This window comes from Camelus ferus, chromosome 1 (assembly GCF_009834535.1).
Source record: "Camelus ferus isolate YT-003-E chromosome 1, BCGSAC_Cfer_1.0, whole genome shotgun sequence".
Lineage (NCBI taxonomy): Eukaryota > Metazoa > Chordata > Mammalia > Artiodactyla > Camelidae > Camelus > Camelus ferus.
Genome location: NC_045696.1, coordinates 119,218,788 through 119,243,237, shown reverse-complemented (window position 1 = coordinate 119,243,237; position 24,450 = coordinate 119,218,788). Strand labels below are relative to the sequence as shown.

The window sequence follows — 24,450 nt, the reverse complement described above, 5'->3', positions numbered from 1 at the left end:
GGAAGGCTCCACTCACATAAAGTTCACGCCTTAATTATGATGCTCCGGGTCAGCGCTGTGGTCGCCCTCGGGGAGAGGGACAGTGAGGGCTGTGAGGGCGACTCTGATGGGGCTGGCGTGTTCTGTTTCTCAGTCTGGTGCTGGCTGCACAGGTGTGCCTACCTTGTGAAAATCCACTGAGCTGTGTACCCTTAGGATCCGCACAGGTTTCTGAACGCGCACTAGATCACAGGCAAGAGCTGACTTAAAGACGTGCCACGGACGGAAGAAAAAATGATTTAACTGCCTAAGTGAAATCTACCCCTTACATTAATTACTAAGTGGTTCCCCTGAAATAGAAGCCACGACTGTCCCCACTGGGCCAATGTGCCCAGAGACCACGGTGTGCCAAGGTTGTGGCCGTGAACCACCTGGAACCTCATTCGCCCCTGCTCCCCAAATCTGCAGGGGCCTGGTGCTGCACACCCCAACACCAGCTTCCCCTCCCTCACTATGGCATTATTGAGCATCATTCAGAAACCTTTACTGGGTGCCTTCTGTATACAGTGCACTTCTGTGTACAGGCACTGGGACACTAACAGGTACAGGCAGCAGGCCCAGCAGGGTTTGCAAATATGTCTGCATAAAATATGTGTCCTATGTGTACTTATTTGAGCGATGTGCATGGCTTTTACATATGTATTCTGCAAATAAAGATACTTTCATTTACGCTACGCATCAAAAAAGGTGGTATAAATACCAAATGGTATTTGGATTTACATGCAGCTGGGACATCAGAGAGAGTTTGAGGGAAACCTAATCTTTACAAAGGTACACAAGGAGTGGGGAGGGTATAGCTTAGGGGTAGAGTGTGTGCTTAGCACGCACGAGGTCCTGGGTTCAATCCCCAGCACCTCCATTTAAAAAAAAAAAAAAAAAAGGTAGGCAAAGAGAGACACCCAGGTACACGTGTCTCCTGATAGGACCCAGCATGTGCAACACAGCATCTTCTGGAAGGTATTCTAGTCCTAAAATGCTGAACGTATCAAGGCCTTAGAACTCAATTCCAGTCTATAGGAGACAGAGGCTGGAGAAATACGCCAACCTGGGGAGGCACTGACCAGACCAGCCCAGAATGCAGGACACTCTGCAGATAAGAGGTGAGGTTGATTTCAAGCAGTCGGGGTCATGAAGAATGAATGACTCTTGTAGATAAAAGAGAAGGGAGGATATGGTTGCCCTACGCAGTGCCTATTGCTGGGTTGGATTCTGGTCTGGACAACTTGCTGCAAAGGACATCTGTGAAACAGCGGAGAACATCTGAACATGGGCTGAGGAGAGACAGTACTGCCGGAGGCGGGAGGATTCCTGTGCTAGGAGAGGGGGAGGGGGGACTGAGGGCTGGGGGCTGGGGGGTGAGGGGAGTCCGGACAGGGGCCAAGGGCCAGGCCGAGGGAGGGCAGAGCCAGGTGGGGGCACAAAGGCAGAACAAGAGGAAGGCAGGGCAAGGACAGGCCTAGGGGACAAAGGGAGGTGAGCACAGGGCCAGGAGGGCCGGTGGTGGCCGCAGGGACCCTACAGGCCCAGAAGCCCCCCGAGGTGGGTCTTTAGAAGGTGGGCAGCCAGCTTTGCCTTACCCTCACCGACTCCTGGTACTGTCCAACCCTCAGCAGCAGCAGAGGGTCCCCTGCCCAGCCGCAGATCCTGGCCTCCATCTCACTGGCTGCAGTGTCTGTGGGCCCGTCCGTCCTGCTGTCTGACCACCGCCTGGGATCATTTGCCCAGGGCCCGAGACTTCCCTAAGGGTGACCCTGCACCCCATCTCCCTGAGGGCCACCAGGGACCAGCCCCCTCTACTGGCCTGGCTACCTCTCTTCTCTCCTCCTCATGCCCCCTCTCCCCACCTACATCCTCTTCCTTCTGACCACTCTTGCCCCTTGCTAGCTGGGACCCGTGGCCATGATGTAATTGTTCTGGGCCTCAGTGTCCATGGCTGGGACACAGGCAGGACCACTGCGCCTACTTTACTGGGTTGTCGGACCAGATGGTTGCTCAGTGGGAGCCGCTGAGACCCGCACAGGAGCTGCTCCTCACGTGATGCCCCATCATCTCTGCCCCAGGACCCAAGGGCCGGCCTCCCCACCAGGACCCCTGGTCCCTCTGAAGGGAGGAGCCCCCTGGGGGGCACATGAGCAGAGGTCCTTCCAGGCCCTGAGAGGTCAAGACTGAAAATAGAAGATGGAGCCTTTCCTGTATGCTCCAGGCTAACCATCACCTTGTTTATGGGATAAAGTTCTCGTGCGTTTTACGATCCTGTGGAAAACAGTCTGAAGCACAAATGTCTCTCAGAGTAAAGACGGGTGCTCTTCCAGATGGCAAACAGCTTAAAGATGTGCTTCCCAGCTCTGCCAGGTTGACCTGTAAGGACACTCATTATCTTACTCAAAATAGGTTCCTTTTATAATGATGATTAGCTGCTTTTTTTTTTTTTTTTTTAAATTCTGGGAAAAGAACATACGCATCCCTGGCCGACGGAAACCGGCTTTTCCAGAGCAGAGACGCCTTAACTCTGTAAGCCTTCCTGCCAGACCGCGCTCTCCGCCCATCGGAAGCAGAAGGGCAAAATCGTGTTTGGGTTCTGAGTGGGTTTAAATGCATTTCGTTCCGAGAAATTGGCAGCCGTGCCCGGGGCCCGGGGTGTGGGAGGCCCTGCAGTGGGGACATCCCAGCCTGAGCGCCGGCTTCACTGCTGCACGTGCCAGGGGAAATTTCATGTTCTGTCTTCAAGGAAGGAAGGCTGGGTTTCATGCAGCTCAAGCCCAGGGAGGGGAGAACAGCATTTCCAACACTCCAGTCGAGGTGGAAGAAAAACTGCATAAATTATCTGTGTCTGGGGGACTCAGGGTTGGAGAATGGGATGGGGGGAGGGGAGGAGGCGATAACACAGCCTTGAATGCCAAAGCCGTAAGGGCCAGAGAGACAATGCAGGGCAGTGTGAAATTTCAGGTTCAAGGTGTCCTCCCCTCGGGCTCAGCTGGCCCCCGACACACACAGCCAGAAGGAGCCAAAGAGAAAACTTTGCTTTTGAAGCCCCAATTCTTCCACGGCAGGGAGTGCCTGGGTACCAGTGCCCAGGGCCCCTCCCTGCTCGGCTCTAAGATGTTAGTATAACTAACCTTCAGGTTCCCAGGGACATAGTTAAAACCTCACACGGTCACAGAGAGCCTCTCTGGACCCATAAAAGAGGATGCTGTTGCACAACCTGGAATGGGCGATGGGGTGACCCTGCAGGAAGCAGGAGGTACAGGGCTCCTCCCTGCACCCCCCACCCCCCGTCAATGAGCAAGGGCTGTAACAGCTGCTCCAAGTACGTGCCTGGTGTCTGACAGTGCATCTCCAACAGGAGATCCAACAACCCCGGGCTTCAAGGAACTCTGTGGGCACCAGGGAAGGCCTCCCTGCACCAAGGGAGGTTACGGACCTTGCCGCCAAGAACAGAATCTCCTCTTCCTCGGTTATATCAACGAAAATACCTTTTACAACTGCACTGTCCCATACACGCGCCATTCATCTCCCGTGGCTACTGAAATTTAAATGAACGTTAAATAAATTAGAAATTAAGCTCCCCCATTGGACTAGCCACATCTCCAATGGCCAGCAGCCACTGGTGGCTGGCAGCTACCATACTGGATGGCACAGATACAGAACATTCTCATGGTGATGGCGAGTTCTACTGGATCGCGCTGCTCGAGGTGTATTAACGAGCCCACCACCTTTCCTGGGTCACTCATCCGTCCCGCAGTCGGTCTCGTCGTGGCCCACTACTCAATGCCTGCTGTTACTCTACAAACACGCTGACAGTCGACACCGATATGCAGAGTGTGACAAGGGACGTGCACTGCACAAGACGTGTTTGTGCTGTACAACGTTCTACGGTTTGGGATGATTTCGTGTTTGTACGTTCAGAATTTAGACCTGTGTCTCTTCTAAGGATATCTGCCAGCACGTCAAGGATGGCATACAAAACAGAATCCAAACTCTGTTCCTGACTCTGCTAATTTTCAGAGAGGAAGCTGCTCAATAGCCAAGACGCAGTGCTGGCGGTGCCCCTGCCAGGTCTCCCCAGGATCAACGAGTTTGGTGTTGACTTCAGTTCCACTGACTTAGGAATCCTGCTGACTGGCAGCCCGCAGGAGTCACACACGCTGGCATGTGGGCCCCACTCCCCAGACTGTCTCCCAGCTCTGACGCCTCCCTGGTGACCCGACTTGCCTTCATGTTAACCCGAAAACCCTCTTGCGGCTCAACACATCTCCCCACTCGGGACAAACTCTCTCTGCCTTAGAAAAGCTGGCACCAATAGTGCCATCCACACAGCAAACCCGCAGAGAGAACCCATTCCGGGGGAGAGGTATGGGGGCCATGAGACCCAGGGGCGCAGCGTGTGTCCCCACGGAGCTGATGGAAGCCAGGCTGTTCAATTCACTTCGCTGTCAATTCCAAGGTGCCGCTCCTGCTCATTCACATGTAATCCTGTCTAGAAACAATTCACACTTTTGGAGTGGAAGGAGCCTAGGGGGTAATTAACAAACCCCGGGAACAATCTTTTTAAAAGGCGTTAAAAGCAACACAGATTGAGGTCACCACCAATGAAACAGAATCACTCCTGCCTCTGTCATTTTAGCATATACCTGGCCGACGCCAAGAGGGGTCTGCAGAGCACAGGTGGTGGGCTTTCTGGGAGATTCCTTGGGCTGTGTTAATTACAAGTCAGATGCAGCGCGTTCATCGACTGCAGAGCTTTCTGAGCAGGGCGGGCTTTGAAGTGGGGCTGAGGTGACCAGAGTGGGGGGCAGAGCTCCTCAGGGCTGCCCAGGGGGTTGGGGGTGGGGTGGGGTGGGCTGCGCCTCCCGTACCGTTGACCAGGCCGAGCTGGAAGACCGCGTTCACCAGCACGCCTCCTTTCCGGAAGTGGTCACTCATGTGCTCCAGCCAGTTGGCATCCAGACCACTGACCGTCTGGCCGTTCCTGGAGACCCGGAGAGGAATGGTGACGGGATAGTACTGCCGGCACTGCTGGCCACTCTTCGGTTTGTTGAAAAGGGCGAAGATCTCCATTCCTGTCAGGGATTTGTAAAGAGTGGGGTAGGGAGAGAAGAGATCAAATGGTGAGAAGCTGCCTCATCGGGCCCCACAGAACCTCTCAGGAGCCTCGGGAAATGATACCAAAGGCAAAATATTTATTAAGTTGCACTGTTGCCTAAAAATAAAACCCGATTCCAAGCAGTAAGGTGCCCTGAAAGTGACAGGGACTTCAAGTGTGGAGTCCTAAGAGGATTCAGGTTTGAATCTGGCATATAACCAACAGCTCTCAGCCGGGATTAATTTGCAAGGTTGGGTGTCTGCGAGAAGGACATCGTAGATATTTCTAGAAATCCACACCAATGTGTGTTGTGGAAGAAAAAGTGGGCATATTTTGGTGTTAAAGAAAAAACAAATGCACAAAGTCACACAGACACAAAAACACAGCTGTGATTCCAGGAACCGTGCACACCCCTGAACTCACTATTTATAAATTGCAGTGGTGTTTCCTGGGGCCAAACCCATAATACTTAATCAAGTACATCAAAAATACATCATTGATATGTAAAAATAAATACGTTCCAGTAAACGAGGGTTCCTGCCCGGAGCGGTGGGTCGCTCCGACAGCCAAGCAGGCACTGGGAGTCAGGCCCTGCTTCCCGCTCCTTCATTTATAGCTCGGTTCTTCAAAAATCAATACTCACTCTTGCCCAGCAGCGGTCCTATGCCTGCCTGCCTGCTCTATGTGCTGCTGGTCGTGAGTGGCCAGCATCAGCCTCCAGAAGCAAATACCTGGAATTTCCATCTAAGTCTGAAGGTCTATTTTTGTGTTTCTCATTTAGTCAAGTCATCAGAGTTCTCCCAGCTTAAAGAGCTTTGCTTATGCTTACACAGGCTACTCAGGAATATGCTTGGGTTTCCAAAAATATGTTTGGGTAAGAAGAAAATCCCCACCCTTTTTCCAAAGAAGTATCTGAAAGGTCATGAACAATGGTTGACCTTAGCAAGAAGGACAAAGGACAAGCACGCTCCCCGCAGGAGACACCTCGCCTAGATCCGCATGCTAAGACACCTCTGTTTCAGTGTTTCACAACTTTTGCAGTATCCGAATGCGTTACTTTTTTTCAATGGACACACTTCCCTTTATCTACATAAGGGCACTAAAAAGGAAACTCTAGCTTCACCACTGTAAGGAAAGCCACTACCTGTCTGCCACAAACAGGAGGGGAGGAGGCAAATTCACACAAACACGTGCACCCGTGCATCTCAAATTATCCCACACGGTGACTGTATTCTGGGACAAAGGAAGTCTTTTCACAGCCCCATTTGAGCAAGCACCAGCAGAGATCTCCGGGGAGCACTGCTGGGCCACAGGCTCTGCCGTCAGCAGCCGTGGGGATGGGGGGGGGGGGGAAGGAGGCATTTCTCGCCATCCACTGCATAGAACCAGTTAGGAAGGAGGGGTCCCCATCTTCACTGACGGCCACCTGGATTCTCAACAACCAACGCTGGCCCGTTCATCCTCCCCACCCCAAACTACCTTTCTTGGTCCATTTACCTGACTCAGGAAGCCACTGAAAATCCCAGCCAGTAAGTGCTTTCACATGGGCAATCAGGGCTAGGTATACGGAGTGAGCCATCCCTAGACCTTCGCGACTTTCACATACACATTTGGGGAATGGGGTCATGTAGGGAAAGGCTTGTAACAGATGGGAACGGAGCAATGGATCAGAGCTGAGGGACGGGTCAGGAAGTGATGGGGGCATGTTCCAGTCCAAGGTGTCAGGGGCTCAAATAAGAGCTGCAGCTGCTAAAGGCCAGAGGCTAAGCCACCAGTGAGTCCTTGACTTCATCTGGATTTCTTCAAAAGCAGACCCTGTATGCTTCTGGGTGCAAGTAGTTCGCTGGGGAAGTGATCCCAGGAGACAGAGCGAGGGAGCTGGGAGGAGAAACAGGGCAGAGATGAACGCCAAGGCAGGCTGCGCTGATGAGCAGGTTCCTTCCAGGGCAGCTGGGCACCCGAGACACTGTGCACACACACCCCAGGTCACCCTAAGAGGGTTAAAGGAAGCTGGCATCTGTCCTCAGGGGCTGAGGGCCACTCTGGAGGCATTAATTCCCTGGGGCATCTGCCCCATTCCAGAGACATCTGCAGGCAGAGATTAAGAAAGCTGTCCTCTTAGTCGGGAGGGCACAGCTCAGTGGTAGAGCACATGCTTAGCATGCACGAGGCCCTGGGTTCACTCCCCGGTACCTCCATTAAATAAATAAACAAACAAATAATCAATCAATCAATCAATCAAACAAGCCAATCTAATTACCACTCCCCACCCCAAAAAAGCTGTCCTCAGGTGATCTCAAGGTGGGCCACAGCACTGGTCACCATAGTCTGCCACAGTCAAGCACAAACACATGATGAGTGGGGAACTGAGAAGTGGCCGAAGTCCAAGACTACATGACAACACTTGGTCACACAGAAGCACCCCCCCAGCTACAGGGCCAGGGGAAACCACAACTTTCCCACAAGCATAATGAGACAGAAAGAGGGAACGTGGGGAGGAGGAGAGTGCCGGGGCGGGGCAGGGAATTCGGAGCCTCAACGCAGAGGAGGTGGATGGCGGGGTACTGACAGAGGCCCCCAGTTTTCCCGTCTGGATCCTCCCAGGGGAGAAGGACCGAAGCCAAGGACAGAAATAAACTTTTCAGGAAGGAAAAGGAAAGGCTGTTAGAATCCAAAGCCACCAAAGCCTGAGCAGCAATGAAACATTGGAAGAAACCTGATTTCAGATGCAGAACCCTTCTGGAAACTCCTCTGCCCTGCGGGCTCCTTGGCCACGGTCCTCTCTACTCACATGGAAACCAGCCAAGAGAAACTGTCCCCAAATGATGCCTTTTGATGTCTTAATATTCTTTTAATTTTTTTTAATGGAGGTGCTGGGGATTGAACCCAGGACCTTGTGCATGCTAAGCACACACTCTACCACTGAGCTACACCCTCCCCCACCAGAAGTCTGATCCTCCAACACACGTCCTCACATGAGCAGACACCAGGGATTCCAAAATGAAGTCCAAGTTTGTTTACCTTTTCTCAGTTGCTCTGGGACTCTGTCCTGACCCCAGCTAGAAGATTTTTCCAGACATGGGACAGAATGTCCCAAAGGAGGGGACGCATTGTTCTGAGAATGCTCTGAGAAGGGCTGAAAAGCTGCCCAGGCCAGCACCCAGGGAGCTCCGAGACAGTCCTGTCTTGTAGTTCTGCTTCTGTCTGGTGTCTCGCTCTTCGCCCCCTGACTCGGGGGTAGGGGGAGCTTGTCTTGATCCCTTGTGTTTAGAAAAGGTGTGCGTTCAGAAAACATGGCAGGTGCCACACAGATGTTTGATGGATGGACCTCAGCCAGACAAGGGCGAGAAGTTAGGGAGGAGGGGGCGGGGCTGGGGCCAGCCAGGCGCTGCCTGGCCTGACAGCCTGTTCCGTTCAGGCCTTGCTGGTAAATTCCTCAGATCAAGGAGGAAGCAGGCAGATGTCCAGTTCTAAGGCTGGTACCAGGCAGGAGGGCCTCAGGCACGGGACAGAAGTCTGCAGGCTTCCAGAGAGCCTACCACTTGCAGGAAGGAGGTGGGCTGCTTGGGGCCTGGCATCCCAGGAGACTCCCACGCTGCAGGAAAGAAAGTGCTCAGAGTCTGGCCAGAAGCATGGGGCTCCGAGGGTGGAGGAGAAGGCAGCTGGCGAGTTAGCTGGGTTGGCAGGAACAAGCGGGTGTCAGAGTTGGCCTGGGGGCTCAGGTCTGCTGAGGTGGGCAGGGGAGTGAAGACGAAAGGTGTGCACTGGGAAGGCAGGGCTGTGGGCGCCGTCGGGGGACAAGAGGGCAGATTTCTGAATCTGGGAGGAGGCTGCTTCAGGCTTGGGTGCTAACAGTGTGGCATCTCTATGCTTGGGGGTGGCCTGCTTGCCTGGCAAAGCATGGAACCCACTGCACGCATAGCCATCCACAGAGTCCCCTGGTCAGGATGTCAGCGGCCCCAGGCACATGGATGCATTGTCAAGGGCCTCCACAGCTACCATTTCATGTGACCCTCCAGCCCCCACTGCATCCCTTCTGTGCCCAAAAGCCTTGAGTGGATCCCCGGGAATCACAAGCTGGTAAGAGGCAAAGAGTCTTTCAAACCCCCAACCCTGGCTGCCTCCCAACTCTAACAAGAGGCTAATCTCATCGGCACACAGAAAGCGGGCGCCGACGACCGTGGGTGGGAGTTCAACAGCTGTTTGTTAATGGACGGAGTAAAAAGCCAGAGAGATGGTGGCAGGTGGCAGATGGGGGGGTGGGGGAGGGGACAGAACCACAGGGTGGAAATATTCCAGGGGCCCCAGGAAGAGTGGACAGGCCCAGCGAGGGACGGGGCACGCCATCAGAAAAGGCAGGCTCGGGAGGCATCCCCCAGCATGAGTGCCTGCCCAGGGGACCTACTGGAGAGAACCCCTCCCAAGGAGGACACTGAGGTCCCTGGCTCGGGTTTCTGGCTGCACCTCCAGGCAACTGGAGTGAGGAGGCGCAGGTGGGAAGGCAGAGCTCGGAAGGCTTTGATTGTTATTTCGGTGACCGTGAGAACAGGTCTAATCTGCGCTAACCTGCGTGGCCTCCTTGCTCCTCCGACTGCAGCTGCAGCAGAAGACAAGCTGGGGACGTGGGAGGCAGGAGAGAAACACCAGGGGACGGCCAGCGACACCTCCCTAACCTTTCTGAGCGCCGGCCTCCCCCCTGGCCTGTTTATGGTGAATGACGGAAGCTTCTCCCCATCGCAGAAGACTGTGGGGAACCCAGCAGGGGGGCTGTATTCTGGGTCTCCCCCGGAACCAGGGGGGCAAGTGTGAGGTCTGAGAAGGGAGCATCTTGGAGCAGGGCCATCCCACCCCAGCTCAGGTGATGTGTGTACAGCGCAACATCAAACCAAGGCCATTCCCCAGGATGCAGAGATAAAAGTCTGTGAGGGAGAAGAAACTCCCACGGGGAGCAGAACTCCGGGGCCAGAGCAGTTCTTGAGGCCCGCGGGGGGCGGGGGATGGAGGGGCACCCTGTTTCCCATTGGGGGATGGGGACTGAGCTGCGACAGTCCTGTCTGAGCAGTGGCGCCCGGCTCCCCCAGGCTCCTACAGAGGAAAGAAATGAAAGAGGGAGGCGGAGGGGAGGAGGCAGACTCCCTCTGGGTTTTTTTAATTGCCTTGCTGTGATTGCCTATTTAAGCCCACCTGGCAGAACGAGGAGTAAAAGCACCTCGCCCTCCTTAGGGGGCCCGGAGAGAAAGAGAGCTGAACGTGGCAAGGAGCGGGGAGGGGCGGCCGGTGGGGGCGGGGAGGGGGCAGTGCGTGGACTTCCCGGGGAGGCCAAGGCAGGGCTCCCCCGGAAAAACAAGGGGCGAAGCAGGGGTCAGGTGGGGGCCATGACCCACGAGGACAGGGCCGCGGACATCCAGCCTTCAAGGAAGCTGAGTGCTCCAACTACGAGATACAGTCTAACTCTATGAGCGCGTGCAAGGTGACTTTCTCGCGCACCTGCCTCTCCATGACTCCTGCCCCGACCCCGACCCTCCCACAACCCTGGATGGGAGAGCCGGGCTCCAAGGAGGCCCGTCCTGCTTCTCAGGATTCAGCCCAACGGCAGTGTGAGACGGAGGCTCTGAAATAAGACCGGGACGCTCCTTGGGAGGCGCCCACAGGGTCCCAGTGTGCTCTCAGCTACTCTACGGGAGCCGAGTCCACCCCTCACCGTGTGAAGAGTCCCGCACGGCCATCCACGTCACACATACTTAAGAAGGATCAAGGCCTCGATGAAGCGGACCTAAGTCTCTCCCAGAACTGAGGCTGCTCCGATCTCCCCGCCAGGGTCAACCTGCCAACCAGCCCCAGAACTAACCGCCCCACAGCTTTCTTTTCAGGAAGAACTGACATCACAAGAGAAACTACTTCGCCCTATTTTCTGTTCCCCAGGCATCAATGGTCCCTCGGCATTTATAAGAGGCTGACTTCAAGAATTAGTCAATAAATCATAACATTAACCAGGGAGATGACCCAGAAAGGCCTACGGAGAAAGGGGCCTCCTGCGATGATACAAGAGCTCACCCGCATCACAGGCAGGAGGCAGGGACCACCGTGCAAAACGCTTCCCGGCACGGGGCCTGGTTCAGGGCAAGCAGGAATAACCGCTGGCAGAGGGGGAGGGTGACAGCTCAGTGGTGGGGCGCGTGCTTAGCGTGCACAAGGTCCTGGGTTCAACGCCCAGTGCCTCCATTAAAAAAAATTTTTTAAATAAAAGAAAAAATAAACATCAGCTAGCATCCTCGTTGTGTTGACTTCTCATCCCCAACCTGCAGCACAGGCTCCAATGGCCGGTGCGACCATGTGATTAAGAGGGTCCACCTGTTGGTGGCGGCTCCTTGGCTGTGTCCCCTCCACAGTGCTCATCCGCCAGCTATATCAACTCCCTGAAATCTGGTGGTTTACAGCTGAGTGAGCTGCACCACCAGCTTCCTGCACAGCTTGTCCTCAGCTGACTGTCTTGGTTTCCTTCCTGAGGCAGATAATCAAAACAAGCGGCCCTGAAGCGGAGAGTACTTTCTGCACCGGTGGCCAGCGTGTTGAGACTTCCTGTGTTAGAGCAGGGTAATTCTGGGGCAGCGCAAGGACAGGGGGTAAAACACCTCTCCGCCTAGAATCCACTTCACACGTGACACTTTGGAGCGGCTGCAGGTCAGTGTCACGTGGTCCTGCTCCCCGGAAGTCACAGCTTCAGGAAGGCAACAGTCAGGAGGTCCGGGACACTGCTTGACAGTTTCTCCTGTCTGATGGACTGCCGTCTCTAGATAATTCCACTCCTTTTTCCTAAGATGCCAGGGGGATTCCTGAAAAGCTAGCAGCCTCTGTAAGTGGGTCAGAGTCCTCACGAGGACATACTTACTTCCTGAGAGTGGTTCTCCGTGCGCTTCTGACGGGTCACCATCCGGTCCATCTGGGGTCTCGCTCACCCCGCGCAGTGGAGATTCCGCGCCGTCACCCTCTCCTGAAGCTGAGCGGGGCTGCTGGGCGGCGGGTGTCTCCTCTCCCGGGCCCTGGCCAGGCTCTGGGCTCCCGTCCGCAGCCCCCAGGCTCTCCTCATCCCCACACCTGCCAGGCTCCTTTGTCGCATCCTTGGCGTCCGTCTGGGGGCCGCTGCCTGCTGAGGTCCCCGGGCCGCGGTGCTGAGGTATGACCCCCACGAATTTCAGGCCCCGACTCGCAGCCTCCTGGACCTGTGGGGCAAACAGAATGGAAGGACCGGGTGAAGGGGACGTCCTAACAAAGGCGGGAGGCCTGCCACACCTGAAACGCCTCAAGGCAGCACCCACACCCCAGCCCCGGCCCCACTGGGAACAGACAGCGTAGGGCTGGCTTTTCTGAAACTACGGAAAAATAAAACCTTTGGCTGTGAAGGGCTGGGATGACCTCCCTTTGAAACACTGCATTAGTCCCGATGAGTAATTTTTTTTCTAAGAGGCTACAAAAAGGTTCTAAAAGGATGAGCTGGAACAAAGAGGCTGAAAGAGGAAGTTCATTTTGGTAAGGGTTTATTTTTTCTTTTTTTCTGATGAATCACCTACTTCCTGCTAATCAGGCTACCATCTAACACAACAGGTCTATATAACCAGATACTAACCACCAGGGGACATTTTATGACCCAAAGAGCTTCCTCTTTTAAACAATAGTTTTGGCAGAGAAGGGCAGGGGTGGGGAGGATCACCCCTGCGCAAAAGCTGGCGGGAATATCCCAGCGAGAGGGGACATCCAATGACAGTAGTCTACAGGGAAGCCGAAGGCGTCCAGAAACCACGCCCAGCCCATTGGCATCGCTCGGCCACACTCCCTGTACCCCGTCCAGGTAACAGGTGGCCCCTGCTCACGCGAGCCTCCAGATGGGGGCCAAACGGCCACACGGAGTACTGTGCCACGTTAACTCTCCCCTCCCTAAAAAACACCCCAGGCAACTGGCTAACAGTCACAAGTGAGAGAAAAATGGAAGGTAACAGCCAAATAAAATCAAGCAAGAGCCGGCCAAAACTAGGAGATAGGTTTCAGGGGACTTTCTGGGCAAGGATGCTCAAGTCCCTTTACCAATAATAATCAGGAGGTGGCGGCCTCAGAGCTGTGTGAGTGTTAGTCACCAACCCCCAAGTGGATGACCTCAGAAAATCCTAAGGCTTCCGCAGTGATGGGCCCCTGGCATTGAGAATTAGTACAAAATTCTAGCACAGAGCTACTCTCTAAAGGAGAAGCCAGCCTTGGCAGCCCTCCCCGGATAGTCCACCCTAACTTAAGGCAGAAGGTCATTTCAGTTCAACACGGGCCATTCTAGAAAATGACCTGGAGCAGTTAAGAATATACAGCCCAGCCTTTCTATAAAGTCTAGCCTGTGCCAGACATAATGATAACAATAGTAGTAACTACCATCTGCTGCAGACCTACTATGCACCGAGCCCTGCACTGTGCATTTTATAGAAACTGTTTTGCTAAATCCTTTAATGACCCTGCATGGTATCAGTATCTTCATCTCAGATGAGGACACTGAGACCCAGAGACATTAAAGTCATAAAGCAAGCTGTGGGCAGCCAGGGTTCAAAGCCAGGCCTGCCTCGGGTCCAAGCTCATTCTCTCTTAAGTTCAAGACCAAGTGGACACTTGTCCAAGCATCAAGCACATACATGTTCTTGGGTATGTCTGTGCCCATATGCATGCCCATGGCTGGCTCAATTCACATTTCAGAAGTTAAAAAGAAAAACTTAAAGTCATCCTTTTCATCCTCAAAATTCATTTTTTACCCACGAATCTGTGATATCTACCTAATGTTAGAAATTGCTTTGGAAAGCTTCTAAAAAGAAGACATAGGTATCAAAAGTTTTAAAAGAAAAGAGTGGGGAGATAATTACCCCAAAGAGCCTTAGGTTAAGGGACAGCTGACAAGGTACAGCTCCGAGCTCCCTGGCAGCACAAAGGAAAAGAGAAATGCGATGGATTTCACAGTCCTCCCACGAAACGAGGAAAGACTCCTGGTCAATATGATAGAAGCATAATATGCCAGTAAGAAACAGAGAAAGTGCTGTATGACGCTGGCTGAGATACACAGCAAATTTTCTTCCTTAGTCTTACAGAAAATGAAGAGACATTTTTCTTACCCTGTTTTATATTCTTAACTCTTGATAGAAGGTGGAGACATTTTGATAAGGCACAGATCTTTGTTTTTCAGAATTTCCAAGTCTCATTTTAAACAAACATCCCTCCCCTTCAATTCTATTTTCCAGTTTTTAAAAATTTTACTTATTAAACTCTAGGTGGTTTACAATATTGTGTTAGTGTCAGGTGTACAGCTTCCGATTCTTTTCCATGACAGGTTATTACAAGATAGCAAATATAGTTCCCTGTGCTGTACAGTAATTCCTTGTTGTTTATTTTATGTTTAGTGGTGTGTGTATATTAATCCCATACACCTGATTTATTCCTCCCCCTACCCTTTCCCCTTTGAAAACATAAACTTGTTTTCTATGCCTATGAGTCTATTTTGTAAATAAGTTCACTTGTATCTTTTTTTTAAGAGTCCACATATAAGTGGTATCATGTGATATTTGTCTTTTCCTAACTTACTTCACTTAACTTAGTATGATAATCTCTAGGTCCATCCATGTTGCTGCAAATGGTATCAATTCATTTTTTATGGCTGAGTAGTATTCCATTGTAGAAATATACCACAGCTTCTTTATCCAGTCCTCTGATGGTGGACATTTAGGTGGCTTGCATGGCTTGGTTACTGTAAATAGTGCTGCTGTGAATGTCAGAGTAGAGCACAGACCTTTGAAGGCCCTGCTCTGCGGAGCTACGATGAAATAATCCAGGTAATCTGACAGACGTGGACAACCACAACAGACGGCGGCATTCCAGACTGTGTCAGAGCCTGGGCCCTGGACCACCTGAGTGGCCCCTCCCCAAGTTCCCACTGCAGCGGCGAGATGGCTTTTTTCTAGTCTTAACTGTTTGTGAAACGATGCTGCTGGCATATGGTTCTTCACAAGGGTTTGGGAGGACCGGCTTTTCCTGTCGTTTTGAACACGTTATGTGCATTTTCAACGCCCTGAACTAGCAGGTAAAATAAATTAAAACTAAACTTCCACGAACTTTTACCTTTGAGAAAATAATACGGATCACTTCCAGATGGAGCTCGTCCAGGCAGGACACTCAGCTCTTTCCCCACAAACGGCACCTGCTATTATAGCTCTCAAGAGGCCCCCCCACCCCAGTGTGGCTTTGTCCCTCATGAACCTCCAGTCTGAGAGTCTCCATCTGCTGCTACACCGGAGAAGCACGTAGGCTGAGGCCCAGCCCTGCTACCAGCGTCTCCCTGCAGAGGAAGCCCCGAGGGATGCTGAAGAATTTCTGCCAGTCGGCACCACTGAGGGCTCAACCACAGGTCGGTCTCAATTTGAGTCACGGCGTTTGGATGCAGAAAGGCGGCATTTGAAGCCCCAGATGTCTGACTCGCTGGCTTAGGGAACTGGGGTATGGGACCTGAGCTTTCTGGCCTCAGTTTTCTCATCTATTAAATGGGGGGAAATCACACCTCCCCTGCAGCTGCTCTGGAGACGAGACGTTACACATGGCGAGGGTGTCGTGGGACAGGCACAGAGAAGCAACCGTGGCCATCATTACTGCTCCACCTGCCTCCTCATCGGTCCTGGACTTCAGTGACTCTGCAGAGACTGCTGGGGCTCATCCAAAGTGAAGAGTCGAGGACCCTGCACTGGGGGTAGCACCCCAGAACCCCCCCTCCTCACGGGGGCCTGAAGAATCAGAGAGGCTTTGACATAAACCAGACCTGTGTCCTCCCACAACAAACTGGACGACCACATTCCTTTGCCCTGCTAGACTACAAACTTATCCTCTATGTCAGGGTTTCTCAACACGGGTGCTCATATCAGCAGCCTCAGCCTGGGGACTTGCTAGAAATGCAAATTCTCAAGCCCCTCTGAATGGGAAACTGAATCGGGAACTCTGGGGGCAGAGCCCAGCGATCTGTGTTTGAGCAAGCCCTCCAGGTAACTCGAGTGTACTGTAAAGTTTGGGAATCACGGCTCTAGAAGATGCTTTCCACGAGGGCAGGGGTTCTGTGCATTGCTGGGTCCCCAGTGCTAGAATGACGTCCCACATAAAGCATGTGCTCAGTAAAGATCTGTGGAACGAATGACTGAATGAATGCATAAAATAATGAGAGGGTACACATGTCCCCTCTCCCAGAAAGAGTTCCTAGCAGGTAAGGATGGAGATCAATTCATTTTTCAACTGTAGAATTCAACAAACATTTATTAAGTCCCTACACTGGCCCAGACCAACATCACACCTAGGTGCTGGGGATACGAAATAGGAGTCCTAACTCTCAAAAGAGTCAGCCGATTACTGTAAATAGACTTAAAATCATTACACTAACATGGCACAATAATGCTTATATTATCATGTTATACAAAAAAAAAAATCAAGATTCCAAACTTTTTACACACAGTATTATGACACCGAGACAGTATTTCCATGAGCATGTAATTTTTCAAAATGTATCTAATAAGCATGTCTCTTGCTTTTATAACGGAAAAAAGTTAATATTCCTGCAATGTCTCATGAAGGGTGATAAACGCAGTAACAGATAGAAAGGTATAGAAATGATGGTGATGGAAGCGATTATTTCCACCTGAAGGGGACGCTGAGGAAAGTTCCTCATGGAAGATGTGGGAGGTGACAAACGAGATGGTGTCTTACAATCGGAAGAGGCGAGGCGTGGCAGCACTGGGGTACACATGCCTCACCTATAACTTCCAAATTCAAATCCCCCCCGCTCCCCAAAACACAACACTAAATAAAACCTATGCGGGGACTAAATCTGCAGGAGGCTTTGAAGGATGAAGAGGAGTTCACCAGGAGGGTGAAAGAAAAGAGACGGAACAGTCATCATGGGCAAAGGCTTGGGGGTGTGGAAGAGCCTGAGTATTGAAGAAATTTCTAGAAACATTTCTGGAACTTGACATGGGAAGCCAGGAGTGCCCAGAAATGAGGCTGGGCTGTTTACTTTTCTCGGGGGGGATTCCTGGAAGTGGAATGAGTGGGTCAAGGGCTATTAGCTTTCAAAGGCTTGGGAACAGGCTGCCACACTGTTTACCAGAAAGGGGGAGGAGTCTTTTTTTAACCAGAAGACCTGCATTTAGATTTCATAAAGATCAATATTTGGTTGGACTCTTGGGGCCTTGGGACTTCTGGTTTTCTGCCTCGTCCTGGCAGGGAACTTTCTTTTCTCTTTTTCGTAACGTCCCTTGACTATGTTTGTCAAACTGAACTTTGTTTGTTTCCTCTTCAAGCATTGATTCATTCGCTGATTCACAACCTTCCTTAAGCAAGCCTCACGCTCATGATAAAGGCGGGCCCTGGACAGTGCTCATCAGGGCTCACTGCTGGCCACCGGCTCTCCTCACCCTACACTCCCCTTGGTAACCTCTACTCACCTGGATTTAGCCACCAGTCAGATGTTAATTATTCCCAAGCTTAGATTCCCTAGCCCTGACTTCCCTCTGGGGTTCAGACCTGCATGGCCAGTGATTACAGCTGATGTGTCTATGGTGGACCCTCTCCCTTCAGCCGGAGCCACGGAGTCTCCCCGAGCTCTCCGCTTGCTGTAACCCTGTGTCTCCACTCTCCACATCAGGCCAAATTGACCTCTCTCCCATTCCAGATGCCTAAGATCACTTGACTTTCAGGGCTCATCGTCTGCTGCTGGACACCACCCTTCCTTCAAGCTACACCAGGTCCTCAGGAGCACAGAATCAAATCCACATGGAAGATCACATCCTGAATGCCCAGGCCACCTTGGTTAAGGCACTGCCCACAGACTGTCACTCACATGCCCACAGCATTGCTCTCACAACTGCAGTTAGATCACAGCAAAGCCCTGATCTGACTCTGCACATCTTAATGAAAACTGGCGCTCCTTCAAGACACCACAGTTCCATAGCATACAATCCAACCTGTGCCCCGACGCCCAGTCGGATACTAGATTAAACTGAAATACCCCCTCATCCATGTCTTTTTCATTTATGCTGCATTTAAGAACCACCCCACTCCCAACACTTAAAAGAGTAGTAACTGCTGGTTTGGGCACCAAAAATTAAATAAGATCATTTTCGACTGACCCCAGACTTCACTTGACTGCTCTTATAATGAGTGAGAACAAATCGGACAGTTAACTATGTTTTCCCAACCTCCAACCAGGGATCATGATGTGAAAAAGATTTCTTTTTTACTTTTTTAAATAGCTGACTTCAATAAAAAAGTCTCAATGGAAAAATGATATCCTCTTTGGTTATGTATTTCAAGAATCATTTTTATTAAAAATTAACAACATGACACTGGGATAGTCCCAGAAAATCTAGGACATCCTGTCTGTAACTATCCTTTCAAAATGAATTTCACGCTGCTAATGATGAATGCAAATATGTCCTGTGTCCTGTCTTGTACACGTCTCGGTGTTTCAGAGAAGAAACATCAATTAGGGGAAAACCAGTTAGGGAGAAATGGGACATGGGCTGGACTTGGGAAAAATGAAGGCTATCTGTCATACAGGGAAAGGAGCAGAGAAGGCTCCAGCTGACAGGTGAATAGAAATTGGCGTACCCACGGGCCATATCAGGTGGCCCAGGTGAGGGGTCAGAGACAGTCTAGGGCCACTTTGTCTGAGTCTAATGAAGAAGGTGTCACAGTTAATTTTGTGTCAACCTGGCTAAACTACGGTGACTAGTTGTCAACACCAGTCTAGATACTGCTGTAAAGAGCTGCAAAGGTAGTTTTAGATGTGATTAACATCTACAATCCATTGACTTCATTTTTAAAAAATATTTAGCATTGTATTATTTAATTATTTTATTTTGGTAGGAGGGAGTAATTAGGTTTTATTTATTTTTAGAGGAGGTGCTGGGGACTGAACCCAGGACCTCGTGCACGCGAAGCATGCATTCTACCACCTGAGCGATACCCTCCCCCTACAATTCATTAACTTTAAGCAAAGCAGATTATCCTTTATGATGTAGGTGGGCCTTGCCACCCACTAAAGAGTGAGGTTTTCCAAAGAAGAAGGAATTCTGCTTCCAGACAACAACACAGACAATCTGCCTGAGTTTTCAATCTTCAGACTCAAGATTGCAACAGCAGGGGGAGGGTATAGCTCAGTGGTAGATGCCTAGTATGCATGAGGTCCTGGGTTCAAGCCCCAGTACCTCCATTAAATAAACAGATGAATAAACCTAATTACATCCCCCCGCAAATTAATAAAATAAATAATAATAAAAAAAGATTGCAACCTCTAGCCTCTAACCTGCCAAATGGTCCTGCAGATTTTGGACTGGCCAGCTCCCACAATCACATGAGCCAATTTCTTAAAATAAATCAACCCAAATCCTAATCTCTCGATATGCAGATATACACATACACAGACAGATAGCTGGACAATCGTCTTGGCTGTGGCTCTGGAGAGCTCTCACACAGGAAGAAAGCAGGTAAAGAGAGTAAGGGAAAGACAGCTCAGGGCAGGGGGCAGGCTGACGGAGGTCTCCAAATTTAAACTGGACCGGATGTGAAATGGAGAGATGGCTAAGCGTTCCCAACAGGCAGGGAGAGAAATGTGCCCCAAACATGAGCAAGGCCACTCGGACTCAGCCTCGTGTTGACTCAAGGTCCCAGGGGAGAGGTTGAAGCGTAGCAAGAAGGCTGACAGCTGCCACTGTTGCCCAGGTGGCAGAAATGTCCCCGCCATGTTTTAAGTTGAAGGCATTAAATCTGTAATGGGTAGACTTAATTTCTGTTACGTTATAGGCAGTTTCTAACTTTAGGATGAACTAATTGGAATCCCTATAACTAATGCACTAATTTAATGCTGGGACTCAGACATCTACGGACTTCTTGAAAACACAGAGCTGTGCTATCCAATATGGTAGCCGCCAGCCAAGGGTGACTATTTCCACTAATTCAAATAAAATAAAATGAAAAAGTCAATTCCTCAGTCACACCAGCCACATTTCAAGTGTTCAACAGCTACTGTGGCTGGTGACGCCGGCACCAGACCGCGCAAGCATCACCCCAGGAAGCTCTCCTGGACAGTGCTAGCATAATAAGCCAGATAAAACCGAGCAAAAGAAACAGAGCTTTCGACAACTGGAGAGGCATATAATACAGGGTAAAAGCTAAGACTCACATACACGCATCCCAAATGGACCCTAAACCAAAACCACCGTCAACTCTGACCCTCCCTCACAACTCATGAGCCACCACGACAGCTGCCATTTTAAAGACTTTGGGGAGGACCCACAACATACAAAGGGAATCTACAAACAGAGGCACGTGCTGTGTAGCAAGAACAGGCACCGAAGTGCTCTTCTGTGTGGCACGGTTACACGTGAGTCTTCACGATGAATAATTTATCACACACACACAACCCCGCAACCCTTCTCATCCTCTGCCACCTCGACTCTGGTACAGCTTTCTGAAAAAGGAGGTTCAAAAACAGCACGGGTTTTTAGCTCCAGTCTGAGCTGCCTTTAGTTCTGACGTATTAACACTGAGCTTCAGGAACTGAAAGTGTTACCAAGCACTGCCGGGTGTCTAGCTCCCGAGACCACAAGGAGGGATCACGCAGACTTCCTGGCATCATGGTTTTCTCTTTTAATGACTGAGAGCTCTTAGAATCAGCCCTTGACGAGGAATCTGAGGCCTAAAGCTTGGGACCCAGCCCTGCCACTCACTAGTTATGTTACTGGTCAACTCAGTTGATTTATCTGAGTCTCAGATAAATATAAATGGGGATAATGATATCCATTCATTCCTTCCCTAAGTACTTACTCAATACCTACAATGTGCTGGGCACCAGGTGATGGGGAAGCAAACAGGCCATCCCTGACCTCTTGGATTTAGTACGCATTGGTCTAACTCAAGGGGCAACCCAGAGACCCTCAAGAGTCCACGTGCTCCATCCTTCTCAAACTGCCTACACTCAGCTTGAGGGAACACTGCTTGCCCTGAAGCCTCCGGCAGGGCTGCGGTTGGGGGCAAGAGGTCCTCTTTTATTCTCTCCTGCTATTAGGAGTGGTTTGGTGGGAAACGATGAAAGAACTTGGAAAACTGCAAACTCCCTTAAAAACAAAAGGAAGAGATGGAGTAGAGGGTCGGGGAAGGAGAAGAAAACAACTCCATCCTCTGGTGGCTCTGTTTGGGGCAGGCATTTCTGACAACAGGAGTTTTCTCGGCCGGCCTTATCTGTGTTCATGGTCTCGGTTCTTCTACTTAGATTGTGCCTGTAACTTCACTCTTCACTGAAAATGGAGTTCTTGAGAAATAAGTAGAACCAAGAGTGGGTGTGCTGTGAAGCTCCCGTCCCTCCAAGATCTTCAGCTAGTTTCTAATGCCCACCAGCAGATCCCAACTGGATGTCAGAAGTCTCAATCAAAGACACAGAAGGGAGGTGGACAAGGAAAGGCCTGTCTGTGAAGAACAACCCGATGGTGTCTCAGAGAGCAAGCGGCCAGCGGGAAGGGCCAGAGCAGGACCTCAGGAACACCTGCAACCAGCACCTCCAGCACTGCCAGGAAACTTGCTCCAAGTTTTCTCCTTACTCTATTTTTCAGCCTCTTTCTTCTCATCTAGTACTAGTTTTCTCCATGTGGGAGAAAATATGGCCATTGCCAGTTTCTGAGTCTTTCTGCTCATAGCTTAGCCACCGGAGAAAGAATGTCTAAAACTCCGGGCTACACACAAGTGACAGATCTCAGGGAAGGGCTCTGATTGGCTCAGCTGAGGTCAGGTGTCTGCTTCTGGGCCAATCAGCTCTGGTCAGCGTTAGGGTGGCTTTGCCTTTCCTTGTTCACTTCCCTTTTTCATCCTTGATTTAGATTTTTGACATCAGGTTGGGATCTTCTGGTGGGCTGGTTTTCACGGGGCGTTGGGAACTAGCTGAAGACCTTTGAGGGATGGGAGCTTCACTGCACACCTCCTCTTAGCTCTTACCTCCATCAGGTCTGCTCAAGATCCCTTTTCTCAGCTTTACTGAGGTATACCTTAAGACTGTTTCTGAAGCATCCTTTCTGGAGTCAAGGTCCAGCCCCACCCACTGCCCTTCACCGAGCAGTCTGCCACAGCAGATGCACCGGATCAGGAGGGGCAGGACGGGCTGGGGCAGATAGACGGGATGTCACTTCTGGCAGATCTGCATGGATCCTGCAAATGCCCTGTCTCTCTCAACATCTGCCCATTGGCAGAACTTAGCATGGATGTGCTCAGAGCAGGATCCTGGAGCAAAAGCAAAGACCTTGGCATCATCCAGGCAGGAGCACTGAGGGACAAGAACCAGCAGCAGGACCTGTATCTCCCACCAAGGCTGCAAGGCTGCGCCCCCCCCCCCCGCCCCCGGCTTCCACTAACGCCTGTGCACACCCACAAAGGCAATGGAGAAATCAAGTCTCAAAACTTTATGTGAGCAAAGCCTTAAAGGCATTAAACTTTTGTCAGAGACCCATGGGTAAGTCAAAGGATGGGCACCAGATTTCACAGGTTGGCTGGTTTCATAGCAGCTGAAAACCACACTGGCAAAAAAAAAAACCTAACCCACAGGTGGAATCTGCACACAGACGTGGTTTGGGGGAAAGCACCCTGCACAAACAAGACTAGCAAAGGCAAAGAGGTAAGATGGTGTCCTAAGTTACGCAGAGAAGGACAAATATTCTACATCCAAAATCCATCAAAACAGTAGCTTCTGCTTACTGAGTTCACCATGTGCCAAACTCTGTCTAAGAGCTTCACATGGATTAACTCATTTCATCCTTATGTAATGATAACAGTAGGTGTTCTCTTTTATCCCCAAGTTACAGATCAGAAAACTGAAACCCAGAGAGGTTGCACAGCCTGCCCCAGGGCACACAGCCAGCAAATGGTAGGTAGGATTTAAACCTCAGCAGTCTGGTTCCAGAGTCCATATTCCTACCTATTACACTGCTCAGCGTGCATTCTCTGTAGTATGTCCTATATTCTAAGTTATACTGTGAAACACTAGGGGTGAGTCTTAAAGAATGTTGAAATCTCCAGTCTGGACTTTTATTCTGCAGGCAATGACATGCCATGATGGTTTCTGGCAGCAGTGATATATTCAGGCTTTTCCCAAGGAAAATGTAATCTTTCCACAGGATGTGGTATTGGGGGGGGAGAGTAACTGAAGCAAGCAGTTAGGAGGCAGAGAGAGTGGTTGGGGGCCTGGGAGGCACCACAGGGCTCGTGGGAGAGGTCAGAAGAGCTCACCCTTGCCACGGGAAAGGATGGAGAGGTAGATGGGAGATAAAAGTAGAGACAGCCACCTGGGACTAAAGGGCAAGACCACGAGGCTCTGATGCATTAAACAACCGGTAACCTATCGTCCAAACTTTTGAACAGTTTGACACTTTTGAAAGTAAAAGGTGAAACTATTAACAATTATGCTGTAACAACAGGAATAAGCTAGAACTGTCCAAGCAAACTGAGACATGGGGTCACCGAGTCACATACAACCAGCAGAGAGGACCCAGAAAGCGGCCTTGAAAAAATACAAAACACACAGATGACAGCTCACTCTCACCCTTCCCTGCCCAGCATGTGACTCGCTTCTTTTACCACCTTCCTGCTCTTACATCCTCGTCTTTCTCTAGTGGACCCCTCCCACAAGGGTAAATTCCTCTGATCCACTCAAGGTCACAACAAGAAGGCTCAAGGTCTTCCATCCAGACAACCAACCAGTGGACGCTCGGCTGCCCTGCAGTCCCTCTGTCCACCTCTAGCTGGCGCTCCCGTCCTCACCCCCGGGGACCGCCCCAGGCTGCCGCTTCCTCCACCTTCGTTATTTTACATGCACAGTTCATTTCCATCGGGGCCCCAGCACTTGGGGCTCCCTGTCTGGGATGCTGTTCCCCTCCACCTCCCCCTGACTGCTTCCTCCTTGTCACCAGGGTCTCCTCTTCCCAGGACGGCCTTCCTTGAAATCCCAGTCTAAAAATTGGTCACTCTCCAGCATACCTCTTTGTTTAATCCACATCGTGTCACTTATTTCCACATTTTAAATTAACATATTGTCTGTCTTTCCCAGTTGAACGAGAGCTCCGTGAGAGCAGGAGCCTTGTCTATTTTGGCCCAGCATCTGGAACAGGTCTTGGTCCCCAGTAAATACTCAATAAATGTTTATGAAAGGAATGAACAGGCAAGAGATTAAATCTGCAGAATCTGAGGTTGCTTCTAAGTGGAAACGTCTATGAGTCTACAATTTCGGAAATTAT

At 50.9% G+C, this 24,450-nt stretch overlaps 1 protein-coding gene across 2 annotated transcripts in view; it reads right to left on the bottom strand.

The window, feature by feature from the left end:
• RFTN1 (raftlin, lipid raft linker 1) overlaps positions 1-24,450 on the bottom strand; it is a 177,807-nt gene that overhangs the window by 42,291 nt on the left and 111,066 nt on the right. For both annotated transcript variants that reach the window (XM_032488952.1, XM_032488943.1), the window contains exons 5-6: positions 12,012-12,342; positions 4,896-5,099 (exon numbers count right to left, since the gene is read on the bottom strand). In XM_032488952.1, the coding sequence (XP_032344843.1) occupies positions 4,896-5,099; positions 12,012-12,342 (535 nt within the window). The remainder of the gene's footprint in view (positions 1-4,895; positions 5,100-12,011; positions 12,343-24,450) is intronic.